Source organism: Mus musculus, chromosome 7 (genome assembly GCF_000001635.26).
Source record: "Mus musculus strain C57BL/6J chromosome 7, GRCm38.p6 C57BL/6J".
Taxonomy (NCBI): domain Eukaryota; kingdom Metazoa; phylum Chordata; class Mammalia; order Rodentia; family Muridae; genus Mus; species Mus musculus.
In genome coordinates, this window is record NC_000073.6 from 107,594,708 (window position 1) to 107,613,435 (window position 18,728).

The 18,728-nt window shown below is 45.6% G+C and overlaps 1 protein-coding gene across 5 annotated transcripts in view; it reads left to right on the forward strand.

The window, feature by feature from the left end:
• The first annotated feature begins 339 nt into the window (after positions 1–339).
• Ppfibp2 (PTPRF interacting protein, binding protein 2 (liprin beta 2)) overlaps positions 340–18,728 on the forward strand; it is a 153,537-nt gene continuing 135,148 nt past the window's right edge. For 3 of the 5 annotated variants that reach the window (XM_030242235.1, XM_006507443.3, XM_006507444.3), the window contains exon 1: positions 340–672. In XM_030242235.1, coding sequence (XP_030098095.1) covers positions 595–672 — 78 coding nt within the window. In that variant the 5' untranslated portion in view covers positions 340–594. Of the gene's footprint in view, positions 673–12,136; positions 12,230–18,728 lie in introns of those variants that run through there. The other 2 variants (NM_008905.2, NM_001163557.1) reach the window with 2 other exon arrangements.

An 18,728-nucleotide genomic window follows, 5' to 3' on the forward strand; every position in this document is an offset into this window, starting at 1 on the left:
TGATACAGGTCTTAGACTACCCTTAATCTCAATGGGGTTACACAAGGCCCGCTGTGTGTGTGTGTGTGTGTGTGTGTGTGTGTGTACGCTTGCGCTTCGGTGCTCCTTTCTGCAATTCTCCGCACGCTTTCCTCGTCCTGCTGACAGATTACAAAAACTCTGGAGACCTGAGCACAGTGGGACACAAGGAAAATGCCTAGGGTCCTTTCTGCGGCCGGAAGAGTGCAAGAGTCCTAGGTGCAAGCAGTGGGCTGGACCCAGAGAGGGGCGTGGTCTCCCGGGAGGGGCGGGGTTTGAGCCAGCACGGGAGCTCTGCCTGGGGGCGGGGCTGACCAGGCAAGTCCCTGTGGAACTGGAACTGTGGCTCTTGGGTCCTCGCGGGCCACTGCGGTGCGGGAGAAGGAGGAGGGGTGGCAGAGGGGCGGTTCCTAGGGGGAAGGTCCCAGCAGCCAGAGAGCCACACTCCGGGACCAGCCTCTCTGGGATCCCCGCCTCCGTCACGTGGGTGCCGAACCGGGTCGGTGCTGGCGGGTCTGCCACTTGGTTGGCAGTTGGTCCTTGGGCCAGTGGCCTGTCACTGGGTTCTCCGCTCTTATGTTGGAAAGTGTGAGGGACACAGGAGCGACCTGCATACCTGAGCCTCCGAGAGAGAAGCTGCACTCTGGCATCCAGGTCAGTGGGTCTCCCTGCCTCGGCTCACCGCTATCCCGGGAACTGAGTACCCCCAGATCCAAGAACTACATGGGTAGTTGGGCGTCTGTGGTCTTTTAGACCTTCGAACGTTTTCAAGACTTGGGGACCCACTTATTTGTCTGGGAGACTGAGAAAAGGGAGCAACTCCCCTGGATTTGCTTGAGTTTTCTACCCGACCTCGCTCTGGATGTGCCACCTGCCCCGCGCTTCTACAGGTGGCAGAGTGGTCCCCAGGATACCGGGGTGTTCCGATATCTCAGAGTTCCGGGCGATTTTGACCCAAGCCTTGAGTCCCGTGAGGGCAGCAGTGGCATCAACTGGAGATACCTAGGTGGGTTTGTTCCATAGACCTTTGGTCCAGAGCGCTTTGGCCAGGAGCAGTTCTGTGCACTAATTGCTAAATGCAACACACTTCCCAAAGGCTCAAGGCAGGATTAGGGTGTGGGGATGCTTCTGTTTTTAAAAGTGGGTCCTCTTCCCTCCTTCCATCCTGACGCCAGACCCATACTTTTCCCTCCGATCAAAATAAGGTTATTATATGTTTAAAAACTAGAACTTCCAAGGTTCCGGTAGGATTCAAATAGGCATTCAGCTCTTTCTTAGAGCACTGAGATATTTGATATAGATCAGTCTTCCTCTTCATATTTTGGTTTTATTTCTGCCTGTGTTCATTTCTCTTGGTCCTTAATTGATTATATTGTAGACTGTAGTGTTTATTAGATTACCGAGTATTTTGTTAAGGTAAATGCTCAACTACAGGAAGGAAGTCAATTACAGACCTAATTAATCTTCAGTCTTAGATTACTATTGGTATACTAAACATGTTATCTGATTAGAAATTATTTCTTTCTTCACCAGCCCGTTTGTATGCATATTTACGTGACTTTGAAGTGGAATATTGTTAAGTCTTTTGTTGTTATTTTCATTTGGGATTTTATTTAAGGCTGATGGTGATGGGAACTGGTGATCTCATTTAGACCCTTGTGAATGCTTAGCTAGGCAAGTGCTCTACCACTGAGCAACAACACTCAGCCCTCACATAATATATTAGTGGTATCACTCTGAGGTTTGATGATGTGCCGATTTTAGTTTATTGCTACTATTGTCTGTGTTTTGGTAACTAAGGCAGATATGCTAAGTGGATGGATAACATAAGAGATACATGTAAGAGATAAAGACAGATGAAGGTTGGAACAAACTTACAGAAATTCTAGGGGTTTGTTTGTTTTTTTTCACCAGAATAAGGAAAATCTGGGTAGGTTTTAAGAAGGATCAATCTATATGAGGGATGTCACAGGAAGATGTTAGCGGTGACCTGGGCCATGGAGAGGTCTATAAGGCAAACTCAGTCTATAAGAAATGGCTACTGGTCCTTCTTGGTTCCTGGCCTGATTGGTAGACAGAACAAAATAACAACAAAACCAATGGTCCCAGCTGGCCCAAGGCCACAGACTTCAATGTATGGGATATTAAGCAGAGACTGACTGTGGTCTGCTGAGCTTATCAAAGTTAGAGTCCTTGAACTTTGACCTGCCCAACCCCCAGCCTGACAGAAATCTAGTAAACATTTGTGGAGAGAAAGGTCAGCTGACATTTTAGAGCCCTGTGCTTCAGACACAAGCTTGAGAATCAAGAGATGATCTTCAAAAGTAGATTTTTGACACTGTGGGTCAGGGGTGAAGTCTGGCATTCTGTATTTCTAACCTATTTCTTTCTTGTTTGTATCAAGTATTAAGAGTGATGTACAAACTCTCCGAAGGCCTCGGAGTTTTGCAAACTCTTCAGGTTAAGTAGGTCCCAGGCATGTTTGGCATTCTCCAGGTGTTTCTAATAACAGCCGGGTGGGATCCACTATTGGACTTGGTAGCGCCTGAAGGACCACAGCTGGAAGGCCAGTTAGGAGACTGGCAGGCCAATTCAGATAATTATGAGGAGAGTGAAGTGTGAGTAGACAAAAGAGACCCTAGAAATACCAGGGCCAGGAAAAGGGAGGTGTCAGCCTTTATACTGGTTAGGCAGAATAAGACTCTAGGAAAAGGAACAGTTCTTGGAGAATTCTAGTTCAATTTTGGATGCACTACTTCGACAATACTGGTCAGCAGCTAATTTGTGTGTGTCCATAAGTTTGTGTGGGGATGGTTTCTCCTGAAATACAGATCTATTTATGATTCATTACTGTTTCAAATCCCCTGGTGAGGGAGAAAGAATGAATATATAGGTGACATGTTTTAAACGTTAAGACCTATAAAGTGTGTGACTCCATATAAGATATGACGGTCACCCCTTTGTGCACAAAAGTAAAGCTAAAACTCTGGGCTTGGATTCTCCTGAGTCACTGGTTTTCTTGCTTCCTCCTTCCTCTTAGGAGTTCCACTTCCTTTACCCTTTGCTACCCTAGAATTTCGTTTTGTTTGTGCTTGAAGGCACCTATGTGTGTTTATTTTTAGAGTCTCGGGAAGGTGAGCTCTGTCTCGTATAAACTCTGAAGCGGCAGTCTGTTGCGTCTAGTGGTTCTCTTCAGGGACTGTTATTATCTCTAATACTTGTGATAAAAAGCCTTGTAGGAGATGGGTACCCTAAATTAAGCTGATGAGCTTTCTGTGGAGACTTCCAGAAGGCCCCAGACTTCTAGAGGCGTTCTGACTCAGCTTTGTCTCCAGCAAGCTGAAAATTTCTCTGTGCTTTAATGTCCTTGGTTTGGTGCTCCTTCATAAGTAATTCTTGCTTTCCTCTCCTCTGTGCCTCTGTGCACACTTATGCACATGAGAGCTAAGCATCCAGTGTGTATGATGCTTCTTATTACGGTCCATGTTGTACTGTAGTTTTGGCATGCAATATGTACATGTCTGTAACACGTCTGTAGACACAGGTGGGATAAGGCTGCCTCTCTGATAAGATAATCTTTAATATCCTTGTGACATTTTTTGGCCAATTCATTTTCTAACTCCATCACCACTGCTCCTTGAACTGAGGAGTGTTCTGCCTGTCCTTTTGTGCCTCTCTGAGGATGTATGCTTCTTGGATTATAATGGTTGGACATTGCTTTTTGCTTGGTCATGAATCTGAAATACAAATCTGTTTATGCTCTTTTTCTGCTTAAAAACCCCTGGTGAATCCCTCAATGCAGAACACGAGAAGAGCGAATACAAACAGAAAGATGCAAAATTCAAATGTTGATTACGCCCTGTAGATTGTGTGCCCCTACGCAAGACATGACGCTCATCACTGTTTCCTCTTTCCGAGGGTACCTGTTGCCTCTGCTTTGTAGCAGGGATGAGAACCCTAGAGCCCCCTCATTTCAAGCCATTTCACTCTCTCCACTAATACCATATGTGAATTACAATAGAATCTTCTCTCTGCTGCGTTCGTCCTGCCTCTGTATTCATACTCTGAGCAGCTGTAGCTACACTAGGTCTCCTGTGAGACCTAATACTTAACAGATATCAGCTAGAGTTTCCCATGCATGTGGGTCCCGTGTTGGCTGGCAGGTTTTGCTTCTGTAAGAAGGGAAAGGAACAGGTTGTTTTGTGTGAGAGAAGGGAAGGAATGGGAACAGAAGCCAAAAGACAGGAAGGGCAGGCTCAAGGAAGAATGGCTCAATGGCTAGAATTATGGGGTGTGGTAGGGTATTGTATGACTTTCCTGGGGAGACATGAACAGAAGTCTACTCAACACAGATAAGACACTGATGACACACTAAAGAAGTGATTCCACCCAAGCCTAGCTTGGAGAACCAATGAATTTATGAGGGGTTACTGACAGGAGTGTGGGTGACTTTAGGACAGCCCTTAGTGTGGGTGAGAACATAGGAGAACTGTACCTCTAGAGCTCTTTGCTCATCTTGCAGGCAACATGACCAGATATCTCTCTTCTCCAGCAGTTATTTACTGCTTTCATAACTTAGGGAGGGCCCTTGTGAGTCTTGTAACTTCCCAACTAACTGAGACTCCCTAGTGCCCCCTAGGTAAGTTTCAGGGGCTTCCTACTTTGTGTGAGTTTACCTGCTCCCTCCAGGAGGAAGTGTTTAGATTTTGTGGAAATACATAATGGGGATGTTTGAAGAGGAACATCTGGAAACCAGGGAGGGAAATGATGGTGGAAGGTCCTGAAGGTTGGAGCTAAAGCATACAAATTTTGACCTCTGTGGTAATACATATATATACTAAAAGCTCAGCTACTTAGCAACACGGTAAAAACTTATTTAAAAAGAAAAAAAGAAGTGTACTTTTTTTTTTTTTGTACTGATGACATTGAAAGCTATGAGTAATATGGAAAAGGCTCTGTGCAATTTTGTTTTCAGGAGGCTGCTAGGCTGGGAAGGGTAGGTTAGAGGGACCACACAAGGACATGTTATTGGAGTAATCCATAGGACAATCTTAGGTCCTGAATCAAGGCAGTGACAATAGCAACGAAGTGAGCTTGCCAGGATAAGACTGATTGGGTTTGAGGGAGAGAAAAAGTCATACTAGAAACTGACTGGCAGAGAATGAGGTGACTGTGAGTAGGTATGGGACCATGGAGGACTTCCTTAGAGGACAGAAGGGAAAGACCATGGCGACACATTTTAAAATCAGGAGAATCTTGGGTAGCTTCTTGCTTGCCCTTTATGATTTTACCCAACACAATGGCAAAACCCAAAGCAGTGCACCCCAAGTCACCCCATTCTTAGGTGCAGATCCAGGCCAACTAGCCTCCTGGCTTCCATCATATCATCGGTAGCCCATGTTTATGGGCCAGAGGAGAGCTGCCAGAAGGTCTAGTTGGAGATAACATTAGCCAATGAGAACAGGCATTTGATCACCTTGGGGCATTCAGTGTGTAGAACAGAACAGGGAAGCTAGAGCCTTACAGCTCAGGTATTCAGGGCAAGTGTTGGGTGGCAGCCGGTGCCTGAAGGCCCTGTTTGTTTGTTTGTTTGTTTACTTATTTATCTGGTTCTGAGGACTTTTCATAGGTGGGGCTGTTAGGTAGAGAAGTACTTTTTATGGTATCTGAACTCTGTATTCTCAATATGCTCTGTGTGCATACTCGGGGGCTTTTGTGGAGTATAACTATTAGCCAATTTACCAATTCATTGGAAATGTATATTCTAAGGATCTAACACTCTCTTCTCTCCCAGACAAACTTTGGGGACACATTCAACATTCTATAGGATGTTACTACTATAGCGATGAATAATGAGAGAAAGAAGGGGAAGGTGCTGGGGACAGCAAACCAGTCCTCAGGACTTTCTGTCCTCGGAATGGTGAGGATTGTGATGACTGCATGATGGGTGGGAAGAAGACCTTATCTGGTAGCTGTGAGAGACTCCGTGAGCCTCTTCCTCACACCCCTTCTGCACTTCTCTGATCAGCCAGGCTTCCCAGCTGCTGGCCTCCCACGGCAGGCTTGCCTTTGTCATGGACTTCAGGACAGAGGGCACTTCCATCTGCGAAGGCAGAGCTAGGTAGGTTAATATGTGTGAAACGACTGGACTTTATCTCTTGGCATGTGGGAGCTGGCAAACCCAAATGGTAATTCTCCTGTGCTGGGAATTGCCTTTGAAGGTGAACTTGTCTAGCTATCCTGGCTTTTTCTTGCCTATTTCCACCTCCATCTTGTTCGGAGGTTGAGTTAGTATCCTTGTGCTGTCATCCTAATGACAGTGTAAGTATGTGCTTGAGCCTCCTCACCCATGGCAAAGTAGCTGGGACAGTCATCTACAGCAGACTTGGGTTGCCCAAGGCTTAGGAATGACTTCGTACAGGTGAGGTGGGAGGAGAACCATTAGCAAAGATTAGCTACTTCTGGTGACTTTGGAATGTTTGGCTCTTCCTCCTTGTGGAATTCTCTAGGGGCTTCTCTGGGAGTGTGACCATCCTTTCCCAGAGATAAAGATTCCAAAGAGAAGGTGGTTATCTAAATCCTGGAATTTCTTTCTTCCTGGGGAGGCGTAGAGCCCTGTTAACTGCCTGAGGGTGTTTACCTTTTTTTTTTTTTTTTTTTTTTAAAACCAGGAATACTCAGAATGCTTCCCTCTCCAGGGTAAAGCTGTCATTTCACAGTACAAGCTGGAGTGGGTTAGTCAAATGCAGCTGAGCATCTCAGGCTGGGCAAGGACCCTCTGAGCTAGAGGGCTGCTCCTGTGACTGAACAAGGTGTCCCAAGAAGTCATCACTTTCTCCTCCTCCTTCAGTATTTTATTTATTTTTTTTTTTTTTAAAGATTTATTTATTTATTATTATATGTAAGTACACTGTAGCTGTCTTCAGACACACCAGAAGAGGGAGTCAGATCTTGTTACGGATGGTTGTGAGCCACCATGTGGTTGCTGGGATTTGAACTCTGGACCTTCGGAAGAGCAGTCGGGTGCTCTTACCCACTGAGCCATCTCACCAGCCCAGTATTTTATTTTTTAAATTATGTGTATACACGTGGGGTATGTGCATATGAGGTTAAGTGCCCTCAGAGGTCACTGGTGTCAGGTTCCCCAGGCGTTAGAGTGAATGACCGTTTTGAAGGCTGGGAATTGAACTCAAGTCCTCTGCAAAAGCAGCATGTGCTCTTTACTGTTGAGTCATCTCTTCTACCTCCAAGGGTCCTTACCAAATGTCTCCAGCCTGCTTTTGGTAGAAAGACCCAGAGTAAGGAGTTGGTAAGAGCAACTCTTTAGTTGATAGTTGATAATTGTGTGTGTGTGTGTGTGTGTGTGTGTGTGTGTGTGTGTGTGTGTGTTTGAGAGAGAGTTGTAGAGGAACCTAGAGGGAAAGAAAGGACAGGAAACAGGAAAGTTCCACAACTCAGCACCACATTTCCCTTAAACAAAGGAGGCTTTTTCATGAAGATCTATCTTGGCACTGGACTGCTTACTAGAGTAATAGTGGTCTAATGGAGTAAAGAGGTAAAATGGAATGTTCCATTTGATATGTTTGACAAAGGGCTTATCTCATGAGGCACAGGTAGTGAGTGCTGGTCAGTTTTGTGGGAAACACCCCGTGATGGGTTCTAACTCAGGATTACCACCTAGTCCCCATCTCTGTGAAACAGGGTTTTGAAGGTTCTAGGGTACAAGATTTAATTTTATATATTGCAACATGAATAATTTGTCTGTGTGTTCATGTGTGTGCAGGTGTATGTAGAGGCCAGAGGTCAATCTTGGGTTTCTTTCCATAGGAGCTATCCAGTTTGTCTTTTTTGCCAGGTGTGGCGGTATTTCCCTTTAATACTAACACTTTTGTTTTGAGACAAGGTATCTCCCTGATACCCTTGTACTGCTTAGGCTAGGCTGGCTGGGCAGCAAGCCCCAGGGATCCTCTTGTCTTTGCTTCCTAGCTTTGGTATTACTAGTGCAGCACAACACCCAGCGTGGCAGGACTGCCTCAGGCATGCTGGGTTGTGTGTGGCATCAAACTTATCCCATCAGGCAGCAAGTGGGGGGAGAGTACATCGGCATACCAAGAGAAGTTAAATTGTGATTTAAGGAAGAAATGGCACGTTTTGCTCCCTCAGCATTTTATCAGAGCAAAGGAGTAGTTCTTGGCTCTGACTCCTGACCTTCATTGGATGTCATGAAAAGGCTTTATTACATAAGCTCTTCCTGCACCCCGCCAAGACATCTGGTTCTTCGATGCAACACTGCTTACCTGGTAACAGCAACAACATCCCCATGTGTCTGTCTAGGTTTTCATTGTGCCAGCTCACTGGTGCAGACAATGCCCCGGGCGCAGATTATTGTCCTGCTTCAGCAGAGGAGGAAACCGACTCCTCCTGCTCTCCCCACCCCACCGCCATTCATTTATGGCAGGCAGCTGGTTTTCTCCATCTTGAAGGCTTGACCTGCCTAACCCTTGAGGGCCTTGGCAGCTCTAAGCTGCCACTTTGAATCAAACAGGTTCAAGGCTGCAACTTTGAGTAAGTCTGAGTTTTCAGGTTTCTCATTTGTTCATTGGCTTAATGCTCACTGAGGCCCGCTTCACTTGGTTGTTGTGAAGATTAGATGAAATGATGCGGTCATCGTTGGCTAGAGTGCATGCTTGGCATGGTGCAGGCAGTCAGTAATGGTATTATCATTATTTTTTCCTTTCTCAAGAAGCCTGAGAAAAACATTTTGTCAGAAGGAGTGGTTCACATTATGAAGAACCCTCGCAGTTTCCCTCCTGAGGCTGAAGGTTCAAGAGTGAAGTGGCAGGTGTGCCGTAGAAAGGACAGCCGTGGTGCAGGGGGGCAGAAAGTCCAGGAGGAGAGTGACAGTCGAGTCTGTAGTAGGTCAGTTTCAGATAGCTGGTCAGCAAGGAAGGTACACAGAGCTCAGCTAGGGGAGTTAGTCGTGGCAGGGTCAGGGCAAAGCCCTGTCCATAGGCTCCCAGAATCAGTTTGTGTGTGGTGATGATCTAGGAGAAAATGAACATGTCATGTAAATTTTCTTAGCTTGGCTTCATTAATAGAACTAGAGAGGAGCTTTCCTTGAATTTACCAAACGTGTCACATGGAGACAAGTTGAAGGAGGAACCCACCCGTGAATGTTGCAAAATTAGTGTTCTTGTCACGCAAGCTGAGAAGAGACAGGAAGGCGTAGAGATGGTGGTGAATGAGCTACCATGTGTTGCCCAGACTTGCGTCTTTCTCCTGGGCAGCTGGAGGCTTTGCTGTGAGGGAAGAGACAATACAGGGCTCCTTGGTCAATTAGATGCCATGAGTTAAGAGAACAGGAGGCTAGCCAGGTGATGGTGCCCCACGCCTTTAATCTCAGCACTCAGGAGGTAGAGGCACGAGGATCACTGTGAGTTTGAAGCCAGCCTGGTCTACAGAGCTGCTAGTTCCAGGACAACCAGGCTGTGTAGAAAAACCCTGTCTCCAAAAGGAAAATACAAAAACAAAACAACAACACACATACACACACACAGAGACACCCAAAACAAAACAAAACACCCCAAAAGAACATCGGAGGCATAATTGAGAAAACTGGGTTCAAGAAATAAGGAGGAAACCCCCCCATTGCTAAAAATGGAACAAAGAATCTGGGTTTGATGGCTTGTACCTGTAATCCCAGTACTCAGGAGGCTGAGGCAGGAGGATCACTGTGAGTTTGGAGTCCTCTTGGGCTATAGAGGGAGACTCTGTCTCATAAAACAAGTTGAACAAAGAGTCCGGGATTGTGGAGTGGGGTGGGAGTTATGGGTTGGACTTACTAGGGTGGGAAAAGCTAATGGTTCTGAGCAAAGACAGCAAGGAGAGTAGAAAAGGGGAGTCTTCAAGTCACAGGCTGATGGATCGGGAGAGTAGAAAGCCTCTGAGGAAATGCCTTGTGGGCTGATGCTCTAAAGGCAGGATCCCCAAGACATAAGTATCATGTATCATCTTTGCTGATTCCATCCATGGCCTCACCATGACTAGGTTCTGAATGCTCTTCCAGACCCAGAGTCAGTCTTCCTGTGAAGATTGTAAAAACATGATGTCCTGTGACTTGGAGAACCATGGCATTTGGTCTGAGGTGTTAGTCTCCCAGCATCCAACTAAGTATATAATAGGTGTAGAAGGGAAAAGGACAATGTGACCCGAGACCCTGGACTCCCAGGTAATGCTGAGTATAGAAAGGCCCTAGTAACCACACTGAGAAATCTGACTTAATGCAGCCTAGACCACAGTGAGGTTTCATCCCCAGGCACAGGCAGGGAAGGGCAGTGGTCACTGAGGCCCTGGACAAGTAGGCTGAGGCTTTGGGTGGGGTGTGCTGTATGGTTTGACTTTGGGTGGGGAGTGCTGTGGTTAAGGAATGCGGATGCCCGAGGGCCATGATAGCCTGGTCTGGAGGGCAGGGAGGGAACATGGCTCAAAGTAGGATCTACCAGGTCTAGGAAAACATTTTCAGGAATAGAGGTAGACTATTAATTCCTAGGTCCTCTAGCCACGTTATTTCAGTCGCTAGATAATTTTCATACCATTCTCTGCAGGCATAGTGGGAGCTCTAGCTGAGTGGGCCGTGCCCCCTGCCTGAGTGGGATTTAAGAGCTGGAATTTAAGTGTGTAGAAAACAGCCAGCGGTTGGGTTGACCAAGGAGTCAACAAGGGTAGAGCACCAGAGATGGAGCGTGATCATTAATAAGGACCCACCATGCCAGAGGAGCTAAGGGCAGGATTTGTGCTTACTTAAACCTCACTGGCTGCCTCTTAAGACTGAGGGCTTCAGGAGACTGTCTGTGACAGGACATGTGACCTTCCCGAGGCGACCTAACTGGTGAGTGACTGGCAACACATTTCTGTTTGGTTGTCCTAACCCTAAATGTATATTGTTTCTACCTTGCCACCACATTTAGAGTTCAGAGTAAGTAGTCGATTCTACTGAAGATCCTTTTTTCCTTCATGGTGACAACGCAGGAAAATGGTCAAGTCGGCAGGTGCCTTTGGAGGAGGAACTTGGCAGACGTGGCTAGGTTGTCATAAAGCATATTGTAGTTCTAGTTAGTAGCAGAGCTCAAAAATTGTAACACATAGCTGTTCTTTTCTTTTGCTAAAAAAAAAAAAGTGTGTGCGTGTGTCTGTCTATGTGTGTGCACACTTGTATATGGATAAGTGTTTGCATGCATGATATGTATGTATGTGCACGGCATGTGTGCCTGCCTTGTGCCTTTTGAGCCCAGAAGAGGGCTTCAGATCTCCTGGAACTAGAGTTATTAGGGGTCCGGATGGGAGGCTACGAGCTACCATGTAGGTGCTGCAAGTCAAATCCAAATTTGTTCAACAAGACAAATGCAGACTCTGATCTAGGGAGAAATTGCTTGCTCTTCTCCTTCTCCTCCTTCTCCTCCTTCTCCTCCCCCTCCTTCTTCCTCTTCCGCCCCTCCTCTCCCTCTCCCCCACTTCCCCTCTCCCCCTCCCTCTACGCAAGAGAGACAGGTACTGCTGAGCCATCTCTCCAGTCCCTATACTGCTGGGATTTTTGTTTGTTTGTTTTTGTTTCAGACAGGGTTTCCCTGTATAGCCCTGGCTGTCCTGGAACTCACTCTGTAGACCCGGCTGGCCTCAAACTCAGAAATCTGCTTACCTCTGCCTCCCAAATGCTGGGATTAAAGGCTTGCACCACCACTGCCTGGCTATACTGCTGGTTTTTAAAGGTATTGGAGAAACTATTAATCCCTTACTGCTATAGGTTAATTTCTGAATTCTGAAATTACTCCAATTTCCCCCATTCAAGAAAATGTTAAAACAAGGCGTGACTCTGATTGTCTCAGTGAATACAAAAGGAGTCTTAGCTTTAGCTAAGCACTTAGCTAACTTCATTAGTCACGGTCAGTTGCAACAACTCCATCATTTTAGGACCTTGAGATGTTTGGCATAGTGGTGTTCAGGAGTGGGCTGGAAGGGCATAGTAAGGGATGAGAGTCAGGGCAACCTGGGCAGTAACCCAGGTGAAGCTGTGGGGGTGGAGAAGCGTGGCCGATGCAGTGTGGTAAAGCACTTGCCCAGAGCTTGCCCAAGCAGAGATTTGGAGTGGGCGCTAGGATCCCCGCATGAAAGGGCAACATTGTTCCCATGCACGGCATGTTCAAGCTCTGAACAGGTGGGTGCTGATGGGAGCTGTCTGTTCAAGTCAGGGATCTTTCTGATTCTGTTTGTTGGAGAGCCTGCTGGTCATTATCACTAAGTAGGTGTACCCTGGTCTCCATCCTCTATCAGGCTTGATGTGCCTCCTGCAGCTTAGGACCCAGCCCTAGTCCTAGAGGGCATTCTTTGTTCTATCTTCTCTGTGAGCCTGGGAAAGCTATCCATCAGCTCAGAAAATTTGAGAAGATCAGCTGTAGAGGCTGTAAAAACAGTGACTCTTCGTATGGAGAAGATTTGGGAGTATCTAGGCTGCAATGCCCTATGATCTCATGTTAACAGGCTACATCTTGGGGAGGGAGAGTCTCTACCTCCGTGTCCCACCTTCCAAGTTGGAGCACTTTAAAATTGTTGAGGGTTGCTCTACTATCACAATCCAGCACTCAAGAGTCAGGCCACCTGCATTTGAAAGACAGTTTTAGATAAAGTGACAATTGAATGAGGAATGGTGTTGATGAAGAGAGTTCTTTAAAGGTACATGAGAAAGGTATACTGTTACATCACTGTTATGTGCCACATGTCTTCCCAACTCCTGGACTGATTCCTGCTTTGGTACTGGTGTCTCCCAGAGTCTGGCATCTACTAAGAACATGATGAGAGATGGCTCAGTGGTTAAGAGCATTGACTGCTCTTCTGAAGGTCCTGAGTTTAAGTCCCAGCAACCACATGGTGGCTCACAACCATCTGTCATGAGATCTGATGCCCTCTTCTGGGGTGTCTGAAGATAGCTACATTGTACTTATATATAATCAATAAATAAATCTAAAAAAAAAAGAACATGATGAGGCTTCTCTAGGATATTGGTTCCACTTGTCTGTCTTCCCTCAGAGTCATCACTGGACTTGATACAGGCAGTCTTGATACCAGAGGAAAGGACAGAGGTGGTCCTCCTGCTGCTTCAAGATGAATGCTAGCTGTGACTGTGATCAGAACTTGGTCATTTCCCCACAGAAATCCACAGAGCCCAGCTTCTGCTTTTGCTTCCATGATGGGTACCTCCCAGATCATTTCCCCTGGTTGTGACTTCTGTGTCACGTCAGTACCCAACTGGCTTCTGAGCATCATAGACTTGGCCTGCTTACTTTCCCTGAGCAGAGTTACCTGTTAAATCTCTGGGTGAATGGCTGAGCAAAGAGCCCAGGACTGCAGCAGTGGACATGTGGTCAATAAGGAACTAACAGCTCTGACCAGGCAGTGGTGGCGCACACCTTTAATGCCAGCACTTGGGAGGCAGAGGCAGATGGATTTTTGAGTTCGAGGCCAGCCTGGTCTATAGAGTGAGTTCCAGGACAGCCAAGGCTACACAGAGAAACCCTGCCTCGAACCCCCCACCCCCTATACACAAAAGGAACTTTCAGCTCAGGAAGGCCATGGCCTTGCTGTTTTTTTGGTTTTTTTTGTTTTTGTTTTTTGTTTTTGTCAGATACTGCTTAGAGAGACCCAGAAAACTCAGGATACATGTACAGAGTTTGAGCTTTGAGCTCTGGTACCCTCAGTGGGAGTCAGGATACACCTTGACTCTCTGATGTGCTCCCTGAGTGAGGTGAGACAGGGTGTTGCAGATTTACTGGGCTAGGCACTGAGTCTGAGTGGTTTATTCTGTCCTCTTTCTTATCACACTGTCCAACTTTGTGTGAAGCAGGTATAATAACAGGCCCAGTATACAATAATCTGAGAGGTTAATGTGTATTACTTACAGTAAGAACCAAACAAAACTGAGCACAACTAGCATTTGATTACTTACCCATCCAATTTTGCTATGACCTGAATATGTTCCCCTCATCCACATTAATTTCTTGAAATCCTACCCCTTGAGGTAATGGTATAAAGTAGGGCTCTAAGAGATGATTAGATGTTGAAGTTGTGCCCTCTTGACCAGGACTAGTCCCCATTAAAAAGGCCTGAAAAGGGATGCTGAAACAGGAAATGGGCCTTTACTAGACACCAAATCTTCCTTGTCTTGTAATCCCCATCTTCAGACTATTAGAAACACATCTGCGTCATTTATAAGCTACCTGTTCAATATATGCAATATATGGTGACACTGCCATAGTGACTCAGACAAGGCAGAGTTGGGCTCCTGCCGCTCTACCCTGTCCCTCTTATTCCGGGGGAGGGAAAGCCCAACTTTACCAGGTAATAAAGGGATTTCGAAAGGCTGTGCATCAGGCGGAGTGGTTTATGGGAACCTGGAATTTGTATGTCTTTGCCTTGGTCCTTTTGAATCAAATCATAGGGACCTCAGTACCTTCGACTTCTTCCTTTGACTCCGAGGAACTGTTGGTGTGTCCCCACTACGCCAAAAGCCCTGTTATGTGAGAGAAGAGGCAAAGAAAAGTGGAGGTTGCAAACATTTTTATTTCCCTGTGAAGAGTGAGATTATGTGGGCCCACAAGAGAGGGGGATACCCATGCAGTGTCTCGCTCCTGCAGTCTTGTGTTGGTTAGTTTTATCAACTCTCCATCAACTAGACTTACGTGGGAAGAGGGAACCTTGGCTGAGGAATTGCCTCTATCAGTTTTGTCTGTGAGTCATTTTCTTAATTGTTAATTAATGTAGAAGGACCTGGCCCACTGTAGGCAGTGCCATCCCTAGGCAGAAAGGTAGCTGAGCAAACCATGGGAGCAAGCCAGTAAGCAGCATCCCTCCACGGACTCTGCTTCTATCCATGCCTCCAGGTTCCTGCCTTGCTTTTTCTCTGTGATGGAATCAACCTCCCAGTTGCTTTATGACAGTGTTTATCATAGCAATAGAAACCTGATTAGCACAGCCTTTTTTTGGTCTTTTTTTGGTTTCCCCCTATTTGTGGGAAAGTCCCTAAATTACCCTCTGGCCTAAGAACTCACAGGCAGGAAAGTGATCTAAGTGACAAGTATCTTGTGACTGGCCCTCTAAGGTTAGGGGACAGTCCCTGCTCCAGCTCTCCCTGCCCATTTCATATGCGGGAGCTGTTGCATTGCTTTGAAGAGGGTTGAGCCCAAGGTTGTTAGTTGGTTGATAGCTGCTATTTCTGTAGGTCTAATGGTTTCCTCCTTGATGCAACCTCATCTGTCCTCATGTCATGGTTTTAGTCCCTAGGTACAATTCACCAAAGAGCTGACTTACAAATAATATAGATAGATAAATGTTAAGAAATGCTTGCACTTGAATATTTAATGTGTGGATGTGAATCAGAGCTCTCCCTTGGACTGAGAGAGGGGGAAACACCTTGGAGTAGGATAATAAAGTCACCAGTTGCAGGGAGGCTATAGCTTTCTTCACATGGGCTTTACTGACTATGTGTCTTAGTTAGGGTTTCATTGCTGTGAAAGGACAACATGACCAAGGCAACTCGGAAGTGGAAACTTATGGATTCTTTGGAAAGCCAGTTGTGTTGGATATTTTGATTGGAAAGTCTGTGGTGTCGGATGATGTTTTGCTAAAGCAGACAGGTGAAGGAACGTTTTGCTGTAGCAGACACAGGTGAAAGAATGTTTTGCTAAAGCAAGCACGTTAAAGGACAAGTGATAAACTAGGCCGTGGTGGTGCACGCCTTTAATCCCAGCACTCGGGAGGCAGAGGCAGGCAGATTTCTGAGTTCGAGGCCAGCCTGGTCTACAGAGTGAGTTCCAGGACAGCCAGGGCTATATAGAGAAACCCTGTCTCGAAAAACCAAAAAACCCCCAAAAAAAGGACAAGTGACAAAGGACTTTTCACTAACAACACATAAGTATTGGTCCATCATACATTGAGTAGTTGAGCTTCATTTGTCATGACTCTGTAGAGAGAAACCCACCAAAAAACTTCTGGTGGTGTGCTGTGGCTTCTTGACACTTCTGGGGCTGATTGGCAGAGTGATGTCAGCTGATACAGATGCATGTGCTGAGGCAAGACACTTGGTAAGGAAAGACCAGTGGAGGACACACGATGTTTGAAGGGAGTATAAATAGGACTCAACAGCCTGTGAGAGGGGCTTGCTTGTAGAGCTAGCTGTGTAGTGCTTCTTGGTCTTGTCTCTTGGCTGATCTTTGATTAGTTGAGAGAGGCACAGCTGAGAACTTCTGACGTTCCTTTTGGTTCTGGTCCCTTCTGCTGACTCATGCTGATTCTGCAAAGGCCTGGCTATCTCTGCTAGGTCATGCTGATTTGTGCTGCTATCCCGACTCTATCAAACTGGACTGCTGATATATTTGTGAAGTGCGAGTGGATTGAACTGCCACTGATGACCTGTAAACTGAACTACTGGTTTCCTAATAGTGCAGATGAAACTTGCTTCGAAAACCAATTTCTAAACAGATCCACATCTCCCATATCCTTTCTTTTCTACTGCCTCTGGTGAGTGATGGGCTAGAAGGGAGGTTAAAGCATTTAAGAACCATCATTCAAAGTAGGCGTTAAAAAATTAAAGTTCCACAACTCTTATAAAGGAAAGTATTTAATTGGGGCTGGCTTACAGTTTCAGAGATTCAGTTCATTATCACCATGGTGGGAAGCATGGCACTGTGTAGGCAGACATGGTGCTGGAGGAGCTGAGAGTTCTACATCTTTTGTTTTTATTTTTTTTTTTTTTTGTTTTTCGAGACAGGGTTTCTCTGTGTAGCCCTGGCTGTCCGGGAACTCACTTTGTAGACCAGGCTGGCCTCAAACTCAGAAATACGCCTGCCTCTGCCTCCCAAGTGCTGGGATTAAAGGCGTGTGCCACAACACCTGGCTGAGAGTTCTACATCTTGATCTGCAGGCAGGCAGAGGAAATGCAGGCAGTGGAAAGGGTAGGCAGCAGAAGGGAACTATCTTCTGTACTGAGTGCCTGAGCATAGGAGACCTCAAAGTCCACCTACACAGTGACACACTTCCTCCAAGGCTACACCTTCTCCACAAAGGCCATACCTCCTAATAGTGACATTCCCTATGGCCAAGCATTCAAATACATGAGTCTGTGGGGGCCAAACCTATTAAGTCCACAACAACACATATCTGAGATCAAAGGAGAGTGTTGCTTTGGCTGCTACAACTAGGTATGGGAAATCAGAGGCTTCGGGTGATAGTTTATGTCATAGTTTTGGATGCTAAAAGTTCAAGAGCACATGGCTGGCAAGGTTGGTTCTTGTGGGCCCTCTCTCCTTGGGTTCTGGGTAGTTGTTTTCAGGTGTATCTTCAAATCGTCATCCTTATATACCTAGCATTTTAGCCTTGTTTTATCTGATTGGATCTCACCGTAATGTAATTATCTCTTTCATGGTTTTATTTCCAAATACAGTCATACTCCACATACAGTGACATGAGGGTTAGGACTTGAACATGCAAAATTTGGAGATACAGCTCAGGTCATAATAGGAGTTTTTTTTTTTTAGAATCCTCAGCAAACAAGCATCAGTGTCATGGTGAAGGACAGAGAGGCGCTTACTGCTGATCCTGACAAAGGAGATAGACCAGCACAGAGCAGAAACTTGAGTCACCTTGTCCAAAGACTCACCTAGGAGTGCTCAGGGCCGAGGTTTGCACATGCCATTGGGCTGTCTGGCAATAGTCCTGCAGTATCTTCATGGCTCCTAGGAAGCCCAGGCTAGTGGAGAGGTAGCCCTCTTTTCCTCTGACAGAAGCAAGAGGATTGCAGGCTGAATCTGGAGGGATAGTTTTTGGCCGATGCTTATTTTTTTTATTAGCATATACTAGTTATACATAATGTATTTCATTATGACATTTTCATTTATGTATGTAGTGTAGTGTGATTTATTCATCTTCTTTTACTCTGTGTTGTCCCCTATTCTGCTCTCACTGACCTTCCCCTCATCCAGTCTTCCTCTCAGGCAGAGCACATAAAAGAAAAGAAGCCAACCTTGTTGTCTTTTACCCATGATTGAGCCTGAGCCTGACTTGTTCTGAAGAGTTCTGATCCTCTGAACAAAGACTGTCCGCTGTATTGAACTGTGAAGCAACTATGGTCTCTAGAAAGAATGATGAGCTTTTGTTTTAATCAATATTTTCAGGATTCTTATAAAGGAAGATATTGTTTAAATGACTCTATTGACTCATAAAGGCACACAGTCACAATCAGATGTTCTGAATGTATGCCAAGCAATTATGGGGGAGACATTGTTTTCAATGCCTTACTGTTTCTAGTGCATATTCTTAGGTCTGGTTACCACACACACACTGTTCTGAATCAAGGGCATGAATGGGTCATGTAGAGAACATAGCATCAGATCAAAGCTAGCCAGCTTAGCTTGGGGAGTTGATTACATTGGGAATCTAAAACCTAGTAAGATTGATTACATTGCTTTTCTTAAGGCTAATTCTGGACAAAATGAAAACATAGTATGTCAGTAAAATAAGAATATAGTTATAAATAATTTTAAAGCACATTATTAACTTGATTTCAGCTTGGAAGAAAGTTTGATTTGTAAAGATATGTTTTGGAACATTTCCAGAAAAAGCATTTCTATACCCTTTTATTATACCCTTTTCCTCTTTGGTGACCT